The 19,207-nt window shown below is 40.1% G+C and overlaps 1 protein-coding gene across 1 annotated transcript in view; it reads left to right on the plus strand.

Moving 5' to 3' along the window:
* The window catches only part of LOC126185353 (protein unc-13 homolog 4B-like), a 133,124-nt gene that overhangs the window by 92,389 nt on the left and 21,528 nt on the right, over positions 1-19,207 (plus strand). The window contains exons 7-9 of the mRNA XM_049928122.1: positions 5,629-5,844; positions 16,539-16,742; positions 16,819-17,119. Of these exons, the coding sequence (XP_049784079.1) occupies positions 5,629-5,844; positions 16,539-16,742; positions 16,819-17,119 (721 nt within the window). The remainder of the gene's footprint in view (positions 1-5,628; positions 5,845-16,538; positions 16,743-16,818; positions 17,120-19,207) is intronic.

Genomic DNA, 19,207 nt, shown 5'->3' on the forward strand with positions numbered 1-19,207 from the left:
CATTACAGCAAATAATAAAGAGGAACAATAATTATCTTTCATGTTGTCTAAGAAGACATTCCTCACCAGTATATCCACTGAAAGGATTGGTTAAATGAAAAATAAAAGGAGAGATGATAGAAAAAGTTAAATTGCCAGATAGGTAATGAAAATAAAAATGACAGGAAGCAGACAAAGGTGGAGAGCCAACATCATATAAAAACCTGCATATGAGGTGGAAAACGAAATAATATGTGTGAGCATATACACAGGATCTGAGCTGGTGCTTGGTGATGGAAACTCATATTAATTTTGTGGAAGACAGATTGAATGGGGAAATCAAAGCACAGTTTCTTACAAAATAAAACTCAAGTATATTGAAAATCTGTGATTATTAATTACCAAACATACTAATGTTATCATTTTATAATAGATATCTAGTACCTACTACAGCATTCTTAACATAAGGAGTATAGCTTGTTTGAGATTTGTGCATTTTATTTTGCTGTAAGGAAGGTAATATGAGATGATCGTATACTCTGTCTGAACAGGCCTTGGAAGGCCCAACAGTACTGACCAACTTCCATGTCATCCTCAACCGATGGTTGCTGATATGGAGGGGCTTGTGGTCAGCACAAAACTCTCCTGGCCATTGTCAGTTTTTGTGACTAGAGCCGCTACTTTTCAGTCAAGTAGCTTCTCAATTAGCCTCACAAGAGCTCAGTGCACCCTGCTTGCCAACAGTGCTTGGTAGACCCAGACAGTCACCCATCCAAGTATGAGCCAAGCTCAACAGCACTTAACGTTGGTGATCTGAAGAGAACTGCAGTATTGGCAGATCTTTGTATATTCACTTTTTAATAGTTTTTGCCATATGTTGGTAACACAAGAAAAGCATTATGAATTGAAGGTATAATGCTACTGGAACCATTTTCAGCTGGAAGAATAATAGTGATGAATTGTGGTATAGTTTTGACGTTTCACAACAAGTGGCTCTAGGTGCACTTTCTACTAGTCAATATCCATTACACTTTTTGCTTTTCTTCAAACTAATACTGAGTTTGTACTTCTATCTCTGTGGTAATTTGCTTTCCCAAGATATTCTTTTCCCCCAGAAGGTAGAAGTAGCTGTCTTCCCCTGACACTCACTGGATTTATTTTTGGAGCATTTGCTCTGTTGCATAAGCACAATACTATGAAGTGCATATTATAACATAGCAAGCTGGAACCACCTCACTTGCTATTATTGCAGTCCTGCTGATAACTATATATATTTTTACTTTCTGAGTTCCCTTATAAATGTAGTTATGCATATCATGCATATGTTGTGCATCCCTAAATCTATCTAAATATTATTGAGACCTTATTTCAAGTAAATTTGGTATTCAGATAATAATTTTCAATGCGTAGAATGCAGTGATGCATTTATGTTTTCTGAAAACCAGGTTAATTCAGAGTAATTAATAACTGAAATTATTACTGTAGTGGGTAATTCTAGATCTTGACTGCTAATCAGTCATTTTATGAACATTGATGTATACCATTAGAAAGCCCAGAATCCAGACTTTACAGTAACATTTTTAATATTTCTGAAACTAAGTAACTTATCAGATATTTAGAATTGAAGTTATCATCCACCTAAAATTATTGTTTCCTTTTGTGTGCTAAATTCCCAAGTTAACCATTGTAATTTTGGTGCCCTAATTTTTCTGGACCAAATGACAACCATCATTAATCAGTTCAGCCATTAACTAAGAATTTGTATAATTTATCATAATTTCAAATATGATAACTGTACTGACATTCACAGCATAGGTACACATAATAGTTCCATAACATTTTTGTAATTTCTAGCTATTTATACTCTAAGGGAAAAAACCACATACACCTCAAAGGAATTATCCAAAGTGGATGGAAATTGATAGATGTGATGTACATATACAGACAGACAAATGATTACAATTTCAGAAAATCATTATACCTGGTTGTTGGACTGTATGGCAGCAACAGTTGGGTTGGTAACCAACTAAAGTCTAGGACATCTCCAGACGCATCTTCACTGGTCATCAGAACAGAATTAATAGCAGGATTCATCTTTCATGAGTTCCACTTCAAATTGAGCCCCAGTGACCAGCAAACATGTGTCTGGAGATGCCTCAGACAGCAGTGGGATACCAACCTGACTGTCACCCATTACATGGCCCGACAGCCAGGAGTGATAGTCTAGGGTGCCATTTCATTTCATAGCAGGGCGTCTTTTGTTGTCATCCACTGCACCTTTACAGCACAGCAGTATGTTGACAATATTCTGTACCCCATTTTCTTGCCCTTCATGGTAAGCCATCCTTGGCTTACATTTCAGCTAGGTAATGTCCACCTATAAATGGTGTAAGTTTCTTGTCTTCATGTTTGCTAAATCTTACTTTGTTCAGCAAGGTCACCAGATTTTGCTCCAAATGCAAATGTTTGGAGCATTGTGGGCAGAGCCCTCCAACTAGCTCAGGATTTTGACAATATAATGTGCCAGTCAGATAGAATTTTGTGCACTAAGATTTGGAACATTAAATATACAAACACTGACTGGAAAGGTGGAAGAGATGATAGACATGATGGAAAGAAGGAAGTTAGACCTATTGGGGTTACCTGAAATGAGATGGAAAGGAGAAGGAAGGAGAGAACTGAGGAAAGGCTACTGCCCGTACTGGAGTGCAAATGAGGAGGGAAGGGGAAGTGGAGTGGGAATAGTAGTAAGAGATGGATTAAATGAGGAAGCAAAGAGAATAAGTGATAGGATGATGAAGATCAAAATATCACTCAAGGAGATGACCATAGAGGCGATACGAGTGTATGCACCACAGGTGGGTTGCACTTCTGAGGAGAAGCAAGAGTCTGAAGAGGAAATGCAGAAGCAGATGGCAAGGAAGAATGTGATAGTAATTAAACACACATGTTGGAAGAGAAATACAAGGCTGCAAAAGTGTGCTTGGACCGGAGGGTTGGGGCTGCCAAAATGAGGGAGGTGAAAGACTATTGGAGTTCTGTCAAAGGAATGGCTTGCTGGTTGAGAACTCTTGGTTCAGGAAAAGAGAGAGCCACAACATTACCTTGTACAGTCAAGACTTAAAGAGAAAGTTGATCTGACTACTTCCTGTATGATAGTGAGATGAATGGTAATACCATCAGAGGCCTAAAATAGTGACCACTGTTTGCTGGTAATGTACTTGAGAGGGACTATGCATAATAAAGAGACAGAAAACCAGGAAAGAAGTATAATGGTATGGAAGTTGAAGGAGGAAGAAAGCAGGCTGCAGTACCTACGAGTAGTAAAGGAACGCATTCCAAAGGATGAACCAAAAATGGCAGAAAAGGAATGGGGTAGACTCGAGGGAATATTAGTAAGTATGGTTGAAACAATATGTGGGAGGACAAGCAACAAAAAGAGATGGTGGGATAATAAAACAAAGGATATAATACAGATGAAGAACAGAGCCTTTAGGGTATGGTTTCAGAAGAGAACAGTAGAGACAAGAGAAGAGTATCAAGTAAGAAAGAAAGAAGCAAAAAGAGTGAGTGGCAGAGGAGAAGAAAGTGGATGGACCAGTGGACCAGAATGATGGAGGGGGATAGTAAAGGTTCAAAAAAGGTGTTGTATGGGATGATTAAAAGTAAGAGGAAGAACAGTATGACAGATTATGCCTGAATGGTGAACAAAAGTGGCCAAGATGTAGAGAATAAGGAGGAACTCATGAATATGTGGAAGGAGTATATTGAAGAACTCCTGAACTCGAATGGAGACCTGGATGAGGAGGAACAATCCAAGGAGAAAAAAGAGCAGGGACAGCAAATAGAAAAAGACCTTACATGGCGAGAAGTGGAAGAGGTATTGGGCAGATCTGGATGAGCTAAGTGTAGAGATGGTGAGAGCAGCAGGAGAAGTGGGGATACAATGGCTATATTGAGTTATGAAAATTGTGTGGGGACTGAAGATGATCACAGAAGACTGGAGGAAGGGAATGGGTATGGGTATGGGTATGGGTATGAACAGTCTTTAAAAGGAAATAGAAAAGAGTGCAAGAACTACCAAGGGATAACATTTATGAGTCATTGTGCAAAGACTTTTGAAAAAAAATTTGGGAGCATGAAGTCGGGAAAAATTAGAAGGAAGGATGAGAGAAGAGCAACATGGCTTCAGAGCAAGAAGATCCATGGTGGATCTATTTTTTTCTGTAAGACAACTGTAGGAACAGCATTATGAATATGGAATAGAGCTACTAATTACCTTTCTGGACATTGAAAAAGCATATGATAGTGTACATAGAAGCAAAATGTGGAAAGCCCTGGAGAACAGAGGAGTAGCAAAACAGATTATTTGGAGGATAAGGGAAATGTACCATGAAACTGTGAGCTGTGTGAAAGTGGGAGGAGAGAGATTAGCTTGGATTGAACAGAAGAATAGCTTGAGACATGGAAGTGCACTTTCACCATTACTCTTCATTGTAGTGATGGAGAAGACTGGACCAAGATGAAGACAGAGAGATGGTGGCAAGACAGAAGACGATGGAGAGGCTTATGTTCCAAACAGACACGGCCAGAGGCTGAAAACTGTCCAAGATGCAAGATGATGATGATTCCTCGGATGGCATCCAACAACTCTGTCAGTCAATGCCAAACTGAATAACTTCTTCATAACAACCAGAGGTGGACCAATGTGTTCGACTTTCTCAGTTTGTGGAGCTCTTCCTCGTGAATAAATAATCCAAACAATTATAAAGTCTACAGTTGATAATCGTGCAAATAAGAACAGTGTAACAAGTTCCAGGTAAATTCATACATGACTAATATTTCTGTGGAAGTCTGTTACCAGTATTCATACAATGAACATGTCTGTATGACTCATGCCAGGTGTTAAGATCAACCATTGATGTGTATTATCTTACACTAAATGATTTGAGTCAGTCAGTGAATAACATTGATTCAGGTCCTGTTACTATGAACCTCTGTGTATTGGTAGCACATATCTGGAAATCTGATATGTTGACTGACTGTCTGAACTAAAACCAGTGTTGTGGCATTTTTCTGTTAGCACTTGGTTGTAAATGCATACTGTGAATAGTTGGACGCTGTCATACTGATGAGTAAGAATTTGGAAGTTTCCACCTGTGAATAACATTTTATGTGAGGGCTGCAACTAGTCATCTTATTGTCAATAGTGGCAATAAATGTGGAACAAGCCGAATTAATTAAAAATTGTGTTGTGTACATTATTGGAGAAGTCACCATAAAACCACTTCAGAGAAATTCAATGATCTACAATCAATGATATACCAAGAAAAAACTAGAAACCACTAATAGGTACATTCCAACATATGAAAGTACGTCTTTTCGTCTATAGTATCTGTTTCCTCCATGTTTATGAAATTCAGTGTAATAGTATTAAAAAGAAATTAGTTTATTAGTACAGATGATTATCAATGATATTTCTTGTGAACGCCTACTCCTACTTAATTCTTTCACATTTGTTAAAATGTGCTTAATTTTTCCCCTGTTTTTCATACTTTACATGTTTTCCTCATCTAATATGATTCACACACTTAAAATTTGGAAATGCTTACTCTAGTTTGAGATTTTGATAACTCTCTCTTATTACAGATGTGTTCTGGGATTAATTCATCTGAATATGTTTATCAGTCACTAGCTCCATTTGTGACTGAAATGAAATTAGAAGAAATTTTATGGGATCTAGGATCTGCCCGTTCTGAAACGTTTGCATCCCAATGGTATGAGACTGTATCAAATACTGTGGAACGCACATCTGAATCAGCACAGCAGAAAGTTCTACATCAGCTTGACTCCATAACAGAACGGGTATGTGAATATTGTGCACGTTTTCTGTAAATAACTATAAATGATTGTCATTTGATGGCCACTCCAAATAAGAAGAGCTACAGTTTATTTTGAATAGTTGAAAACTGTGTGTTGCACAGAGACATGAACTTGGACATTTGGAAGGTAAGTGATGAGGTACTAGCAGAAATAGAGCTCTGAATACAGATTGTGAGTTATGCTTGAGTAACACAGTCAGTAAAGCATTTGTGCAGATGGCAAAGGTATTGAATTAGAGACACAGTCTGGCATACAGTATTAATCTGTCAGGAAGTTTCATATCAGCACACACTCTGCTGAATAGTTAAACTTTCTTCATTTTCAGTTCCATTGTTTAACAAGATGAAACTGTTATTTCCCATCTTAATTTCACAGTAGAATATTACTAATAACCATAATAATAATTATGAATTAGAATAATTTTCCAAGACCAACACATAGAAACATTTATTACATTAATCAAAATTCCAGGATGTAACAATATTATGAAAAGAAAGTTGCTACTCACTATATAGCGGAGATGCTGAGTCACAGATTGGCACAACAAAAAGACTGTCACAAAATAAGCTTTCATCTAGTAAGACCTTAATCAAAAATAGATCACACACACACACACACACATGCACACACACACACACACACACACACACACACACACACACACACACACACAAAATCATCCTCTGTGGCTAAGCCAATGCTATTTGTGAGTGATTGTCAGAGCAGAAAGGTCTGATGGTGGCACAAATGTAGCAGGGGTGGGCAAGGCTTCTGGAGAGCAGATAGAGTCAGTGTCCAACAGTTTAAAAAAAAGTTGATTTATAAGAATTATGAGCCATTCAAGTCTTCCCTCGAGAAAAAGGGGAAGGCATGAAATGGAAAAAAATGAGAAATGTGCAACTGCTGAATAGTAATAAAGGTTGCTACATCTCTCCATTATAAGAGAACCAAGGTAGAAGAGTTTATTGGTACTAGTGGCACCAATAATGAGCAATTAGTACATAGTGAGATCTAAAATATCAGCTTCAGTTGTGACTTTGTTTATTTTTTATTTGGGAGAATTATATTCCCATCTTCAGATGAACAAATTTACTGAAACAAGGCAGGAAATGTAGTACATGAAGGAACTGATGGTGCCAAGAAATATTAATAGTGCTAAATTGGCAATAAATTAATAGTACTAATGCTGTATGATTGGATATATGATAATGCTTGGTGGAAAAAAATATTCATAAAAATGGTTTCCTCTTTATTGTTGTTCACTCTTTTGGATTACAGTTGTATTGAATATTGTTGTTAATACCATACCAGTATTAGTAGCAGCTCAGTTGCGGATGTTCTGTTAACAAATCCTATCTAATCATTACACAGAGTGTTAAAGACCAAAGCTAATTTTGAAATAAATGGGAGAGTGAAAATAGACTCAAAAGATAAAGACATGGAGAAGAAAAGAGAGAGAAAAGAGAGGGGGGAGATTATGGAAAAGAGGGTATGAGGGACTGGAAAATAGATAACGCAAAATGCAGCTAAAGACAGAAAGAAGGAAACTGAGCAAATGTATAATATTTGTGAAACCATCAGCACATTCCACATCAAAACAAATTATTGTAAATGTGAACCATGGAACATTCAAATAACTAAAGTGACCTAAACCTCTCACTTTTGTTAGAAAGTGTTGCCACATTTTATGAACAACAGAAGGATAGTACATTTCTAAATAAGGGGTTTGTAAAACAAAGGAGTATGTTTGAAATAAGGTACTACTTCGTTTCCTCTCAGTATTTCTTTATCTGTTCACTAACATTCTTCTTCCATTCTGACATCCATCCTGTAGCCTGATGTTGATTACAGCTCTGGATTTTGTTCCGTCTTTGTGATTTCTACATACATGCTAATTTCCTTCAGATTTTCACAAGTTTCTGTTAGCCAACACCTTTGGTTATTTATCAGTAAATCTAAGTTCAGAATTTTCTGATGCATTTGTTGCTATCCATCCTATGTAAGTGCCCTTGACTTATTAGTTGCCATTTCCTGATTGTATCTGCGATGTTTGCATATAGCTTGATAAATTTTGTTTCGCCCTAATTCTGTTTTGGCATTTTGGTTCTGTGATTCTCCTAAGAAACTACCTGTCTTATTTGTCAACTTCCTGTCTTACTTATCAACATTTTTTATGTGATACCAGCCAGCAATTATCATAGTTTCAGGTGTGTAAAGTTCTTATGTTTTAACAACTGTGTTGTAAGTTCGTTCCTAGTTTTGCATTAGAAATGATCACATAGACTCATTAACTTAAGGAATAGCTTGACAGAAAAGGTGTAAAACATGAAGTGGTTGACTTCTGAATAAAGGTGCTATCTATACCATGAAAGCCTACTTACAAAACTTCAAGAAACTTAAGTAAGAAATCTAGGAATATATTACAGCACCATACATGGGGACTTTGTAAACAAGATTTGACTAATTACAGTGGTCACAGAGGCAGTTAAGAAATCATTATCCACATACAAATAGAAAGGGAAGAAACTCTTAATATGTGGTACAGTAGAAAGTAATGTCTCTCATGCACTTCAAACTAGTTTGCAGAGTACGGATGTAAATGGATACAAAGATAGGTAGGTAGAGGAAGACAGTGGGGAAGAAAATGGGCAGGGAATGAATATAAATTAAGATCAGGTGGATTTGGTACTATGAAACTGCAGTGATGCATTCACATACTTTCAAAAGGCCGCGTGTGTGGCAGTGCCATGTGGTTCGCAGTGTGAGTGTGTCACATACTTTCAAAAGGCCGCACGTGCGGCAGTGCTATGTGGTTTGCAGCATGTGTGTGTGTGTGTGTGTGTGTGTGTGTGTGTGTGTGTGTGTTTGTGTGTGTGCAGGAGGGAGAGATCACCATCAGAGCCTGCCACAGACACCAGTCTATTTAAGACTAGCCACGTTACGCTCGGCCTCAGTTCTCTATGTGTGTTGCGCTTCAGTTCTCTATGTGTGTTGCTGCAGCTCTTTGTGTGCATAATGGTTCCTGCTGAATGTTACTTAAATACTGTGTTCAAGTTGTTAATGCTTCCATGGAATAAATTTGTATTCAGTCTACTGGCCATGCTGTACTTGTACCTAATTAAAACATGATTGGCAGTGACTGTGGTCCTGCTGTCTGGATAAATTTCTACCCTGGCTGGTCCTCTGTTTATCCTCACAATGGCTGATGGTGGATCAGAGGGTATTTTACATCAGTTGTTCAAACAGCAAGAACCATTCACAATGGTATTTCACCACAATGACAGGCACTGGACAGTCAAACTCAGATAGTTCAGTCATTGGTTTCTGTGTTGTCTAGTTGGCATGCTCCTCACTCTATGTCATCTGCTGTTTGGCCCTCTGTGGCCCTTGTGGTTTATCCACCTCCCTTTTCTATATACAATGAGTCTGCTCAGGAATGGGATGCAAGTGAGAAATGTCTGTGACAATACTTTCAAGCTTTTAGGATTACTGACAATATTTTATGTTATGCCTTGTTCCTTTCATGGATATCACCAAGAATACATCAAGTCCTACGTCAGCTCACCCCTTTGCAGGATGCATCTTCTTTAACATTTGACCAAATGTGTGAACTTCTTTCAAAATACTACTCTAAGCAGACCCATGTTGTTGCATCCCCCGTTGAGTTTTACCACTATAGCAACCAACCACATCCACCCCATTTAGCATAGACAGCTGAACTCCATGGGTTAAGTCATTGTTGTCATTTTGTGTCTGATGTGCATAAAGCACCATATGCCGATCAGATGGTGGAAGATGCTATCATTTGTTTAGCTCTGGATTGTGAGTTGTGAGAGCATGCCTTCCAGCGTGTAAATCCATTCCTCTCTGAGGTTTTAGCTATTACACAGTCATTTGAGGTGTTGCAAGCTTCAAGTGACCAAAGTTAGTCATGGTGTGACCAAAGTGAGTCATGGTGTGAGGTGTGAGCAATCCAACTTTCTCCTCCACACCAAGCTACAGATGGTTTGCAGGGGGAAGACATAGTCATGGCACCCAGCCTTGCTCCCAGCAGTTGGTGCACCACCAAAGTAAACAGTCCAGTAAATAGCAATGTATGTGTTCAATGCTCCATCCTGCTCTTATTGTTTCATTAACCAAGAGCATGACTGCCCAAACCACTGGGCTACCTGTCATAATTGCAGCAAAGAAGGTCACATTGTCTCTGTTTGTAATGCATAAATTCAGCACAACAATCCTGCTGCAGATATCTAATTCTGATGCTTTGGCCCACCTGCCAGCCAGTCCAAACCCAGGATTTCTTCAGTATGAATTGGTTTGTTTCCACATTGATGTTGTCATATAGCAGACGATTGATGGTTTTTTATGTAACTAACACATTGATTGTGAAGGCTGTAGCTTTGGTAGCTTTAGATTCTGTTCTGTGGAAGGTCATAATATTTGTACAACATGGTTGGTTGGATTCACCACCTACTAGTGTGTCTGACCCCTTCCATAATTATTACATATTTTGATATCGATTCTCTGTTGTCAGTGGTGATCAGCTTTTAGACATAGATAATGTAGCCCCTTGGGTACTGATCCCCTCAGTGGTTCGTTCAGATGTTCTCCATTTATTACATGCAAATCATTGTGGTGTATCACACACAAGAGCATTGGCCTGGCTTGGACAGTGACATTACCCACCTGGTTGCCTCCTGTTCACATTATGTGATGCACCAAGCAGCTCCCTGGGCATCGTTTTCTCCTTGGCTCATGCTGTTGCCTGCATGGGACTGTATACATGTGGATTTCACTGGCCTCTTTCTCAGTGTTTATTGGCTGTTGGTCTTTGATGCTGTCTCCGCAATATCCTTTCTTTCAGGAGTGCTAGTTCTGCAAGATTTGCAGGAGAGCTTCTGTAAAGTTTGGAAGGTAGGAGATGAGGTACTGGCAGAAGTAAAGCTGTGAGGACGGGGCGTGAGTCATGCTTGGGTAGCTCAGTCGGTAGAGCACTTGACCGCAAAAGGTAAAGATCCCGAGTTCGAGTCTTGGTCCGGCACACAGTTTTAATCTGCCAGGAAGTTTCATATAAGCGCACACTCCGCTGTAGAGTGAAAATTTCATTCTAGAAATGCATATTCTTATTTTCCAAATGCTTTTTGCTGTGTTTCCACATCCACAAGTGCCACTATTGCAACCTTGTCCAAAGTTTTGTCACTCAAAGGATTGCCCACGACATTTGTGTCCAACAATGGTCCCCAATTTTCATTGCAAGAGTAGGTGGCATTTTGTGATTCCCATGGTACCCATCACATTCTTGCCTCCCCGATCCATTCACAATCCAACGGTGAGGCAGAATGCCTAGTTCAAACATTCCAAACTCAGATGAGAAAGTATCTTGCCAACTATTTGTCTGACATTGCCTTAAATAGGTTTCTCTCTTCATACCATTTAACACCGTTTGCCGCAAGGAGCCTAGCAGAGCTACTCCACAGGTGTCAGCTGATGATACTGCCACATCTCTTGTGTCCTTACCTGGACATAAACCCATGCAGCTACCATGCCTCTTCTGGCTGTGTGTGGCTGTCTGGGCATGCAGTTTCAGACATCGCCCTAAACTGATTCCAGCTGTCATCACCAGATACGAGGGGCAGTGTCTCTGCAATATCTGCACAGAGGGTGGCCTCTGCTTGAGGCATCATAATCAGCTTTGCCTTCATGTGGACAGGCCAGTGATGTCACACCATCACCTACAAATCTGATCACATTGGCCATCACATCACCTGCTGCTGCCACTGGTTCTCCCCTCCCACAGGGGCGAGGGCTTCCACTCTCGGTGGCCAACCCAGCAGTTCCTCTCTTTTTTCCAGCACTGTTGTCAGGAATTCCATCACTCATTCCTGAGCAACCACTGATATCAGTATCATCAGCACCGTGACAATAACTGATGCCCTAGGTTAACATGGAAACAACCCCATAGTTGCTGGTGTTGCCATGTGATGTGATATGGGAAGGTGGTTGCAGAATGTGTCCACACTCAAAGCTCTTCAGACCATATTCCACCTTAGCCAGAGCCCAGCAGATGAGGAGGACAGCACAGACAACTCAAGAATCTATTGTCTCCCTAAGAGCGGAGGACTGCAGTAGTGATGTGTGAATGTACTTTAAAAAGACCACATAAGCAGCAGTGCTATATCATCCACAGAGGGTAGCTCAGACTTGTGTTTGTGTTGTGTGTGTGTGTGTGTGTGTGTGTGTGTGTGTGAGAGAGAGAGAGAGAGAGAGAGAGAGAGAGAGAGAGAGAGAGAGAGAGAGCCTCCAGTCCTCCAGTCTATTTAAGGCTGTCCGAGCTATACTAGGCCTCAGATCACTATGTGTATTGCCATATCTCTTTGTGTACATAATTTGTTCCTACTGAGTTTTATTAAATATTGTGTTCAAGTTGTTAAAGCTTCCATGGAATAAAGTTGTATTCAGTCTACTGATCATGTTGTAGTTGCACCTAATTACAACAGAAATATTTAACAATGACATTATTCACAGAGGTTAGAATTGTTGATGAAAGATCAGAAAGGATAGTTGGTGTCTCACAGGGCTTGAAAAAATTATGATTGATTTTTTGTCAATGGTAGTTTTTTAACGCACCCTTCTTTGAAATTGTAAAATGGATAACATCTTCTTTGATAGTGTGTCATTTGACTTAGACTTAGAGGTAGAACACAATTTTTATGGTGGCTTCATCAGCTCAGAGGATCATAATAGAAGCATCACTTTTCACAAATAATGGGTGGGTGAGCCATTATATATTTCCACTTACTGAAGGTAAAACTATATCACATCTTGTATCTTGTGTCTTAAGCTGATATTTACCTTTATTGCCTTTTCATATGGTAGCACACGTTGTACTTGTAATATATGCAGGGCTGGGCCCAATCATATTCAGCCACCACACTCATGGATGTGGATCATGCGCCATGTACTGTCCATGCTTTACCTAAGGAGGTTGTTTTGTTGACAGAAGATTTCCTGTGCTGTTTACCTCCAAGCCTCCTGCAGCCATCACAACATCTGGTGCCAAAAGCCACACTGGTATGTGGCACACTGGTCACGGTAATCAGTATTACAGTTACAGGTATCTATTTGTGTCCACATGGTCATGTGTCCATGTGACAATGTGCCTGTATTCCTCTGCTGATGGGTATTTAGATCACCACTCAGTCCCTCAACAGCCAGTTTGGCACTGGGTTCTAGGCCAACTATCTGCTGCCTTGAATCTGCACTTTGGACCACAATGACTGCCACTGCTACTACACATCAGACAGTGCTGTCCGTCCTTCACTGGGATCATCAGCTGCTGGACATCTGTCAGCTGCTCCTTTGCATGGACCTGTGTCTCTATGGACCATGAGCTTATAGCCTCATGGGGCAGTGCCGCTAATTATTCACAGTGCCTCCCAACTAATAACCACTAATGATAATTTTGGACTTTATCATAGTGAGCACCTGCCGCACATCATTGTGATGGACTTTTCAGTTGTACTCATGTGTGGCCATTAATGCTGAACTGAGTTAAGTCCAAGCTAATAAACAAAAGAGTTGTTATAGCAATATATGAATTCAATCTCTATCAATTACACTAATTGGCAAAGGCTATAACACTGGTGATGAGAATGATGGTTTTGTGACACAGTACTATTCCCTTGTCTGATGTACAGTACAGTGATGATGGGGCTGACTCTCTAAGGTGTGACACTCATAAGTCACAAGGATTCACAGTATAGCACTTATTCATAATTTTCCCACTCCAATAGCTGTCCAAGGTTTGCTGGCTGCAGCACCAGCTCCTGGTCTATCCATGATCTGGTCACTGCCCTCCTTCATGTTGAGCCCAACATTGCCATGCCGTGTCGTATTTCACGTGGACAATGCAGCTGTTGCCAGCCTTGTTCTTGAGAGTGGTGGTGCCTGGAAAGGGCATGGATGAAGAGGCCACTTCTTCACATGTGTTTCAGGGTTTCTGATGTGTCTGGTATGTCATCTTGATGGTACATCGTATTAATGATATTTTGTTGTGACTGTCTCTAGACAAATCCTACCACAGTGTGAGGGTATCCATCCATGTACCAGACAGGGACCACTCCATTCTTCAATTCTGTACTGTGTTAAATTGCATGCTTGTCTTGATTTCAGTAGGTGTTCGTTTTTTGCAATTAATGTTCAGATTTCTCAGTAGATGTAAGTTATTCGCACTGTTTTGTTTTGAGTATATTTTAGGTGTCCTTTCATTTGTTATTCAATGCACATTTTCTTGCTTGATGTTGCTGGTCAGCATTGTTTTCAGTTTCTTAGAGTATCCTCGTCTTTATGTGTACCGTGTATGTTCAATTGCTGGAGGCATCATTGCCTTAATATGCCTTCCCCTTCCATGGCCAGGCAATTCTGGACCTGCTGCGAAGCATTTCTCTGTTCAGTTAGGTTCTACAGGCTTTCCTATAGTGATCAGGACCAGAATTTGGACACTTGCACCAGGAATTCGTGTTTAACAGGCTCGGCCACATTCCACTGAGTTTGTTGCAATGTCATCATACCATGTGGCACACTGATTTTTGTTCACAGAATTCTCTGATGGAAGTCCCTCTCATATCAGGCCCAGTGCTTACTCATGACACCATCATCAGACACTGATCCACCTGTCATCAGCCCTTTTGGTGTCAATCAAGTCATCACTGGGCCGGTCACAGCCAGCCCTCCTGTCTTCACCATCCCTGTTGATGCTAATGCCTGCTTTCTTGCTGGCCCTGTCACAGCCATCACAATGCCATTCCCAGCCATCACTGCTACTGCTAGCACCACCGCATCTGTGGCCATCTTGTTGGCCAGCCCAACTGTCCCCACTCATGCTGCCACGGCCATCCACACTGCCGCTTTGGCAGTCACCACCAGCACTGTCATGCCCGATTCTCTTGGCACTCTTCCTGGCCATCACCTCTCCTGCCTCCCCTGTGGCTGTCCTGCAGACAGTCCAGCTGGCACTGCAGATCCCATCATGTGTTCTTTTGGGCCATGAGCTGCAACTTCTTGGAGACTCCACCACCAACCCCACCTGCTCCCACCTTTCCCTGTCACACACACCACCTACAGCAACCAATTGTCATTCCCGTATGCGGAAATGGTGTGCTTTTTTCTTTGGGATAATTTCTTTTTGTCCATTACTGGTCCAGTTCTGTATATTCCCAGAACTTTTGCTGAACTTTTGAGTCTTTTTCTGCATAATGGTTTGGTTGTGTTACAATACTTAACAACAAATTGTTTATCCATTATCCTGTTGTTTCATTTAAGTCATGGTGCATGTCCTTATGATGTTGCGCTTCTGTGAGATGGCTGCACAATCTCTCTTAAGCAGAGAGGAGTGTAGTATAAGCAGGGATAGACCTATGCATATTCAGCTATCACACTCATGGACATGCTTCATGTGTCAGGTATGGCCTCTGCTTTACCCTGGGATGTTGTTTATCAACAGAATATTTGCTAGGCCGTTTACTGCCAAACCTCTTGCATATGCCATAGCATCTGAAGCCACAGGCCATGCTAATACGTGGTACGCAGGTCGAGGTAATCAGTTCTGCAGCTGCAAGCATCTATTTATTTCAGCACTGTCACATGTCCACATGACTATGCACCTGTATTCCTCTGCTGATGGATACTTAGGTTGCTACTCAGCCCTTTGATAGCCAGTTCCATTCTGTGCTCCAGACTGACCATCAGCAGCTTCGAGTCTATGATTCCATACACACCTGCTGCTGCTACCCGTTAGACAGTGCTGTCTCATACCTTTGCTGGGATCATCATCCACTATATGTTCATCAACCCCTTCCATGCATGGATCAGCATCTTGATGGACCACAAACTCACAGCCTTGTGGTGCAGTACTGCTGATCATCTATGGTACCTTCTAATTCATCATCACTAACAATGATTGTGGACTTCGTCAGAGTGGGTACTCACTAGACATCATCATGATGGACTTTTCAGTTGTACTCATGTTGGCCCTTCATCCTATAAAACCATAATGACTTTAATCAAAGGTTAATGAACAAAGAGTTGTTATAGCAATGTGTGAATTCATCACTACCAGCCACATCATTTGGCTAAAAATATAATATTATTAGCTTTATAACATGTGAGATCTTCTCACTCTCTGTGCATCTCTCTCTCTCTACCTATGTATTGGTCTGTCTCTGGTTCCCATCCCCTTCACCTGCCCCTAACTATAAGGCCTGCATTTGCTAGTGAACTTATAATTTAATATCTATTTCATTTCTCACTGAACAGTGGAAGCTATGATATGTCGACAGGCACAAAAAAGGAAACTTCACTAGCTTCTGAGCAACCTTTTTATGAGCTAGAATACACATACATACTCACATATTCTTGTATGTGCACACACACAAACACACACACACACACACACACACACACACACACACACGCACACACACAGCTATATTGTGCAAGGTCATTATAGCTATATAGGTGTGTGTATGTGTGTGTGTGTGTGTGTGTGTGTGAACTCAAATTCATAAAGGAGTCTGAATGCAAGCAAAGTATCTGTCAAATATTTACGTACCAGTTTGTGTTATTGATATGTGTAGTAGCCTACAAGATGTCTGACACCACCTATTTTTGTTTTATAGATGGAGCCAACTATAAAAAAGCTTTTATTGGAAGAATCAAAAACACATAAATCACAACACTGTGAAGGATTGGTAGAATACCTATCACAAAACTTTTTGATTATGCATCTGCAACTTCATGTACACCATTTTGAACACATGTTAACATGTGTGTGGAACTGTTCTATAAGCAGCGCACGTGGGTTCCTAAATGGAGTGAAAAAGGTATGTTTATCACGATGACTTAAATAAATACAGTACCACCAATTGACTGCAGTAATGACTTAATGCATTGTTTCAGAATTCCAGATGCGCTTTCAATAAAAATATAAGTGCAGCACTCCAAAGGTTACAGAGATTTCTAATGGGGCTCGATGAAAGGAAAAAAGTTATATTCACAAGTATTAATGATCTGCTGGCTCCAGAACTGATTCAAGGATCATCTGAATGTATTCATCGGTATCATTTGGAGAGAATGTCTCAGCAGAATTCACTAACTAGCACTGGTGTTGTTGCTGTGAAAATGTGGTTTCTCAACAATGTCCTCAATGTAGAGATTTTAAATGCAAGGGACATTATACTACCACCCAAAAAATCAAATGGTAAGCATTGAAATTTTAAAACACCATTTTACAGCAGAAATGTATAATGTCCTTCCAGAATTTAAGTAAATTGATTTCCACATAGAAAATATACATAAAACTTAAAATGCATTTATGAAAAACTGAAGTTCCTTTAACTTACTATATCCCACTCAGTTTCATCTTTAATGTGTTCTGAGTAGGAAACCCAAAGACAGATAAGATACCAATGGCTGGCATCAGCTAAAAGATACATAAACTAGGGACTAAACATGCTTGTTCAATAGTCACATCATATGCCTGTATTATTTATCATGTGTCCATTAATATTCTGCCGATTTCCCCCCCCCCCCCCCCCCCCCCAGAAGACTGTTGAAAGTGAAATTTCTAGTTGTGACAGACTGTTGTAGTTCAGTGCACATTTCTGACATTCATAGAGAACTGTGTTTGGTCTGTTGATGCTGGGAAAAGGAATTAAGTAGGAAAACTATTTGCAATCATAGTCCTACAGAGCCACACAGGATTGTATGAAATAAAAAATCAACAGTGAGATACTAGGATCAGAGAACTTATGAGTTTATCAATGTCAGAGAGACTAGGAAAGGGCAAACTGGTAGTAGAAGTAAGGATGAAAAATACATAGCAGTAAAGAAAAAGGAACTTTCCAGATTGGGAAGGAGCGCTTGGTCCCCGGTATGAGTCCACCAGGAGGACTTGTGGTGAGGTCTGCTGGTGAGGTCCGGTGAATCGACCAGTTTGTGGATGGTTTTTAGGCAGTTTTCCATCTGCCTCAGCAAATGCGGGCTGGTTCCCCTACACTATGTTGGTGATTGCCGCACAAAAAAGTTCTCCATGTACGCATACGCCACCATTACTCTACGACACAAACATAGGGGTTGCACTCATTATCTAGAGGAATTTCATGAGTCATACAGTCAATAGCCTTTGAGAGATCACAAAATATCTCAATGTGGGTGATGTTCAGTTATTCAGAGCATTTAATATTTGATTAGTGAAAGCATACATAGCATTTTTTGTTGAAAAGCCTTTCTGAAAACCAAAGTGACTTTTTGTTAGTACTTCATTGTTACAAATATGTGGTGCTGTTCTCGAATACATACTTGCTCTAAATGTTCACATATGTAAAATTTTGTGCTTCACGAAATGAAAAAAATGTAGTATCCTATGACTAATACCAATGAGTCACTGTTGGGATCAACCAACTCCTACAATTACCTGGGTGTAACATTTTGTAGAGGTATTAATTGGAATGATCACATAGATTCAGTTGTGGATAAAGCAGGTGGCAGACATTGGTTTACTGGTAGAATAAAGAGGATATGCAATCAGTCTACAAAGGAGATTGTTTACAAATAAACTTGTGCAACCTGTTCTAGAATATTGCTCAAATGGGTGTAACGCATACCAGATAGAACTAACAGGGGATATTGAACATTTACGGGAAAGCACAAAAGGTCACAGGCTTACTTAATCTGTGGAGAGTGTCACAGAGATACTGAAGGAACTGAACTGGAAGATTTTTGTAGATAGACATAAACTATCCTGAAAAGAACTGACTTTGAATGATTACTCTAGGAATATGTTAAATCCCCTATGTATCATTCGCAAAAGGTTTATGAGGATAAGATTAGAATAATTAGTGATGTGCAGAGGCATCCAAACAATCATTCTTCCCATGCTCCATATGTGAATGGAACAGGAAGAAACCCTAATAACTGGCCCAACAGGATGTACCTTCTGCCATGCATGTCATAGTGTTTTGTAAAGTGTAGAGGTAAATGTAGAAGTAGAACTTGTTGTAACTCAGTGATAAACCTCACTGCAGTGGGCAGCTTTTAATGGTCACTTATCTGATGTTTTCAATCAGTCATGAGGATGCAAATGCATGCAGAGCACAACACCAGTAGGGAGTGCCCATTGCAGTTGATTGTGTACATCTGTGGCCTCAGGATTGATTGAAAATGGCAAAGAAGTGACCATTAACCGCTGTCCACTGTAGTAGCCACAATGTGCTACAGAGTGAAAGGTACCAATGTTTGTGCAAATTGTAACATCCTGAAGTAATGTCCAAAATGACTTTAAATTCAG

The sequence above is a fragment of the Schistocerca cancellata genome, chromosome 1 (genome assembly GCF_023864275.1).
Source record: "Schistocerca cancellata isolate TAMUIC-IGC-003103 chromosome 1, iqSchCanc2.1, whole genome shotgun sequence".
NCBI lineage: Eukaryota > Metazoa > Arthropoda > Insecta > Orthoptera > Acrididae > Schistocerca > Schistocerca cancellata.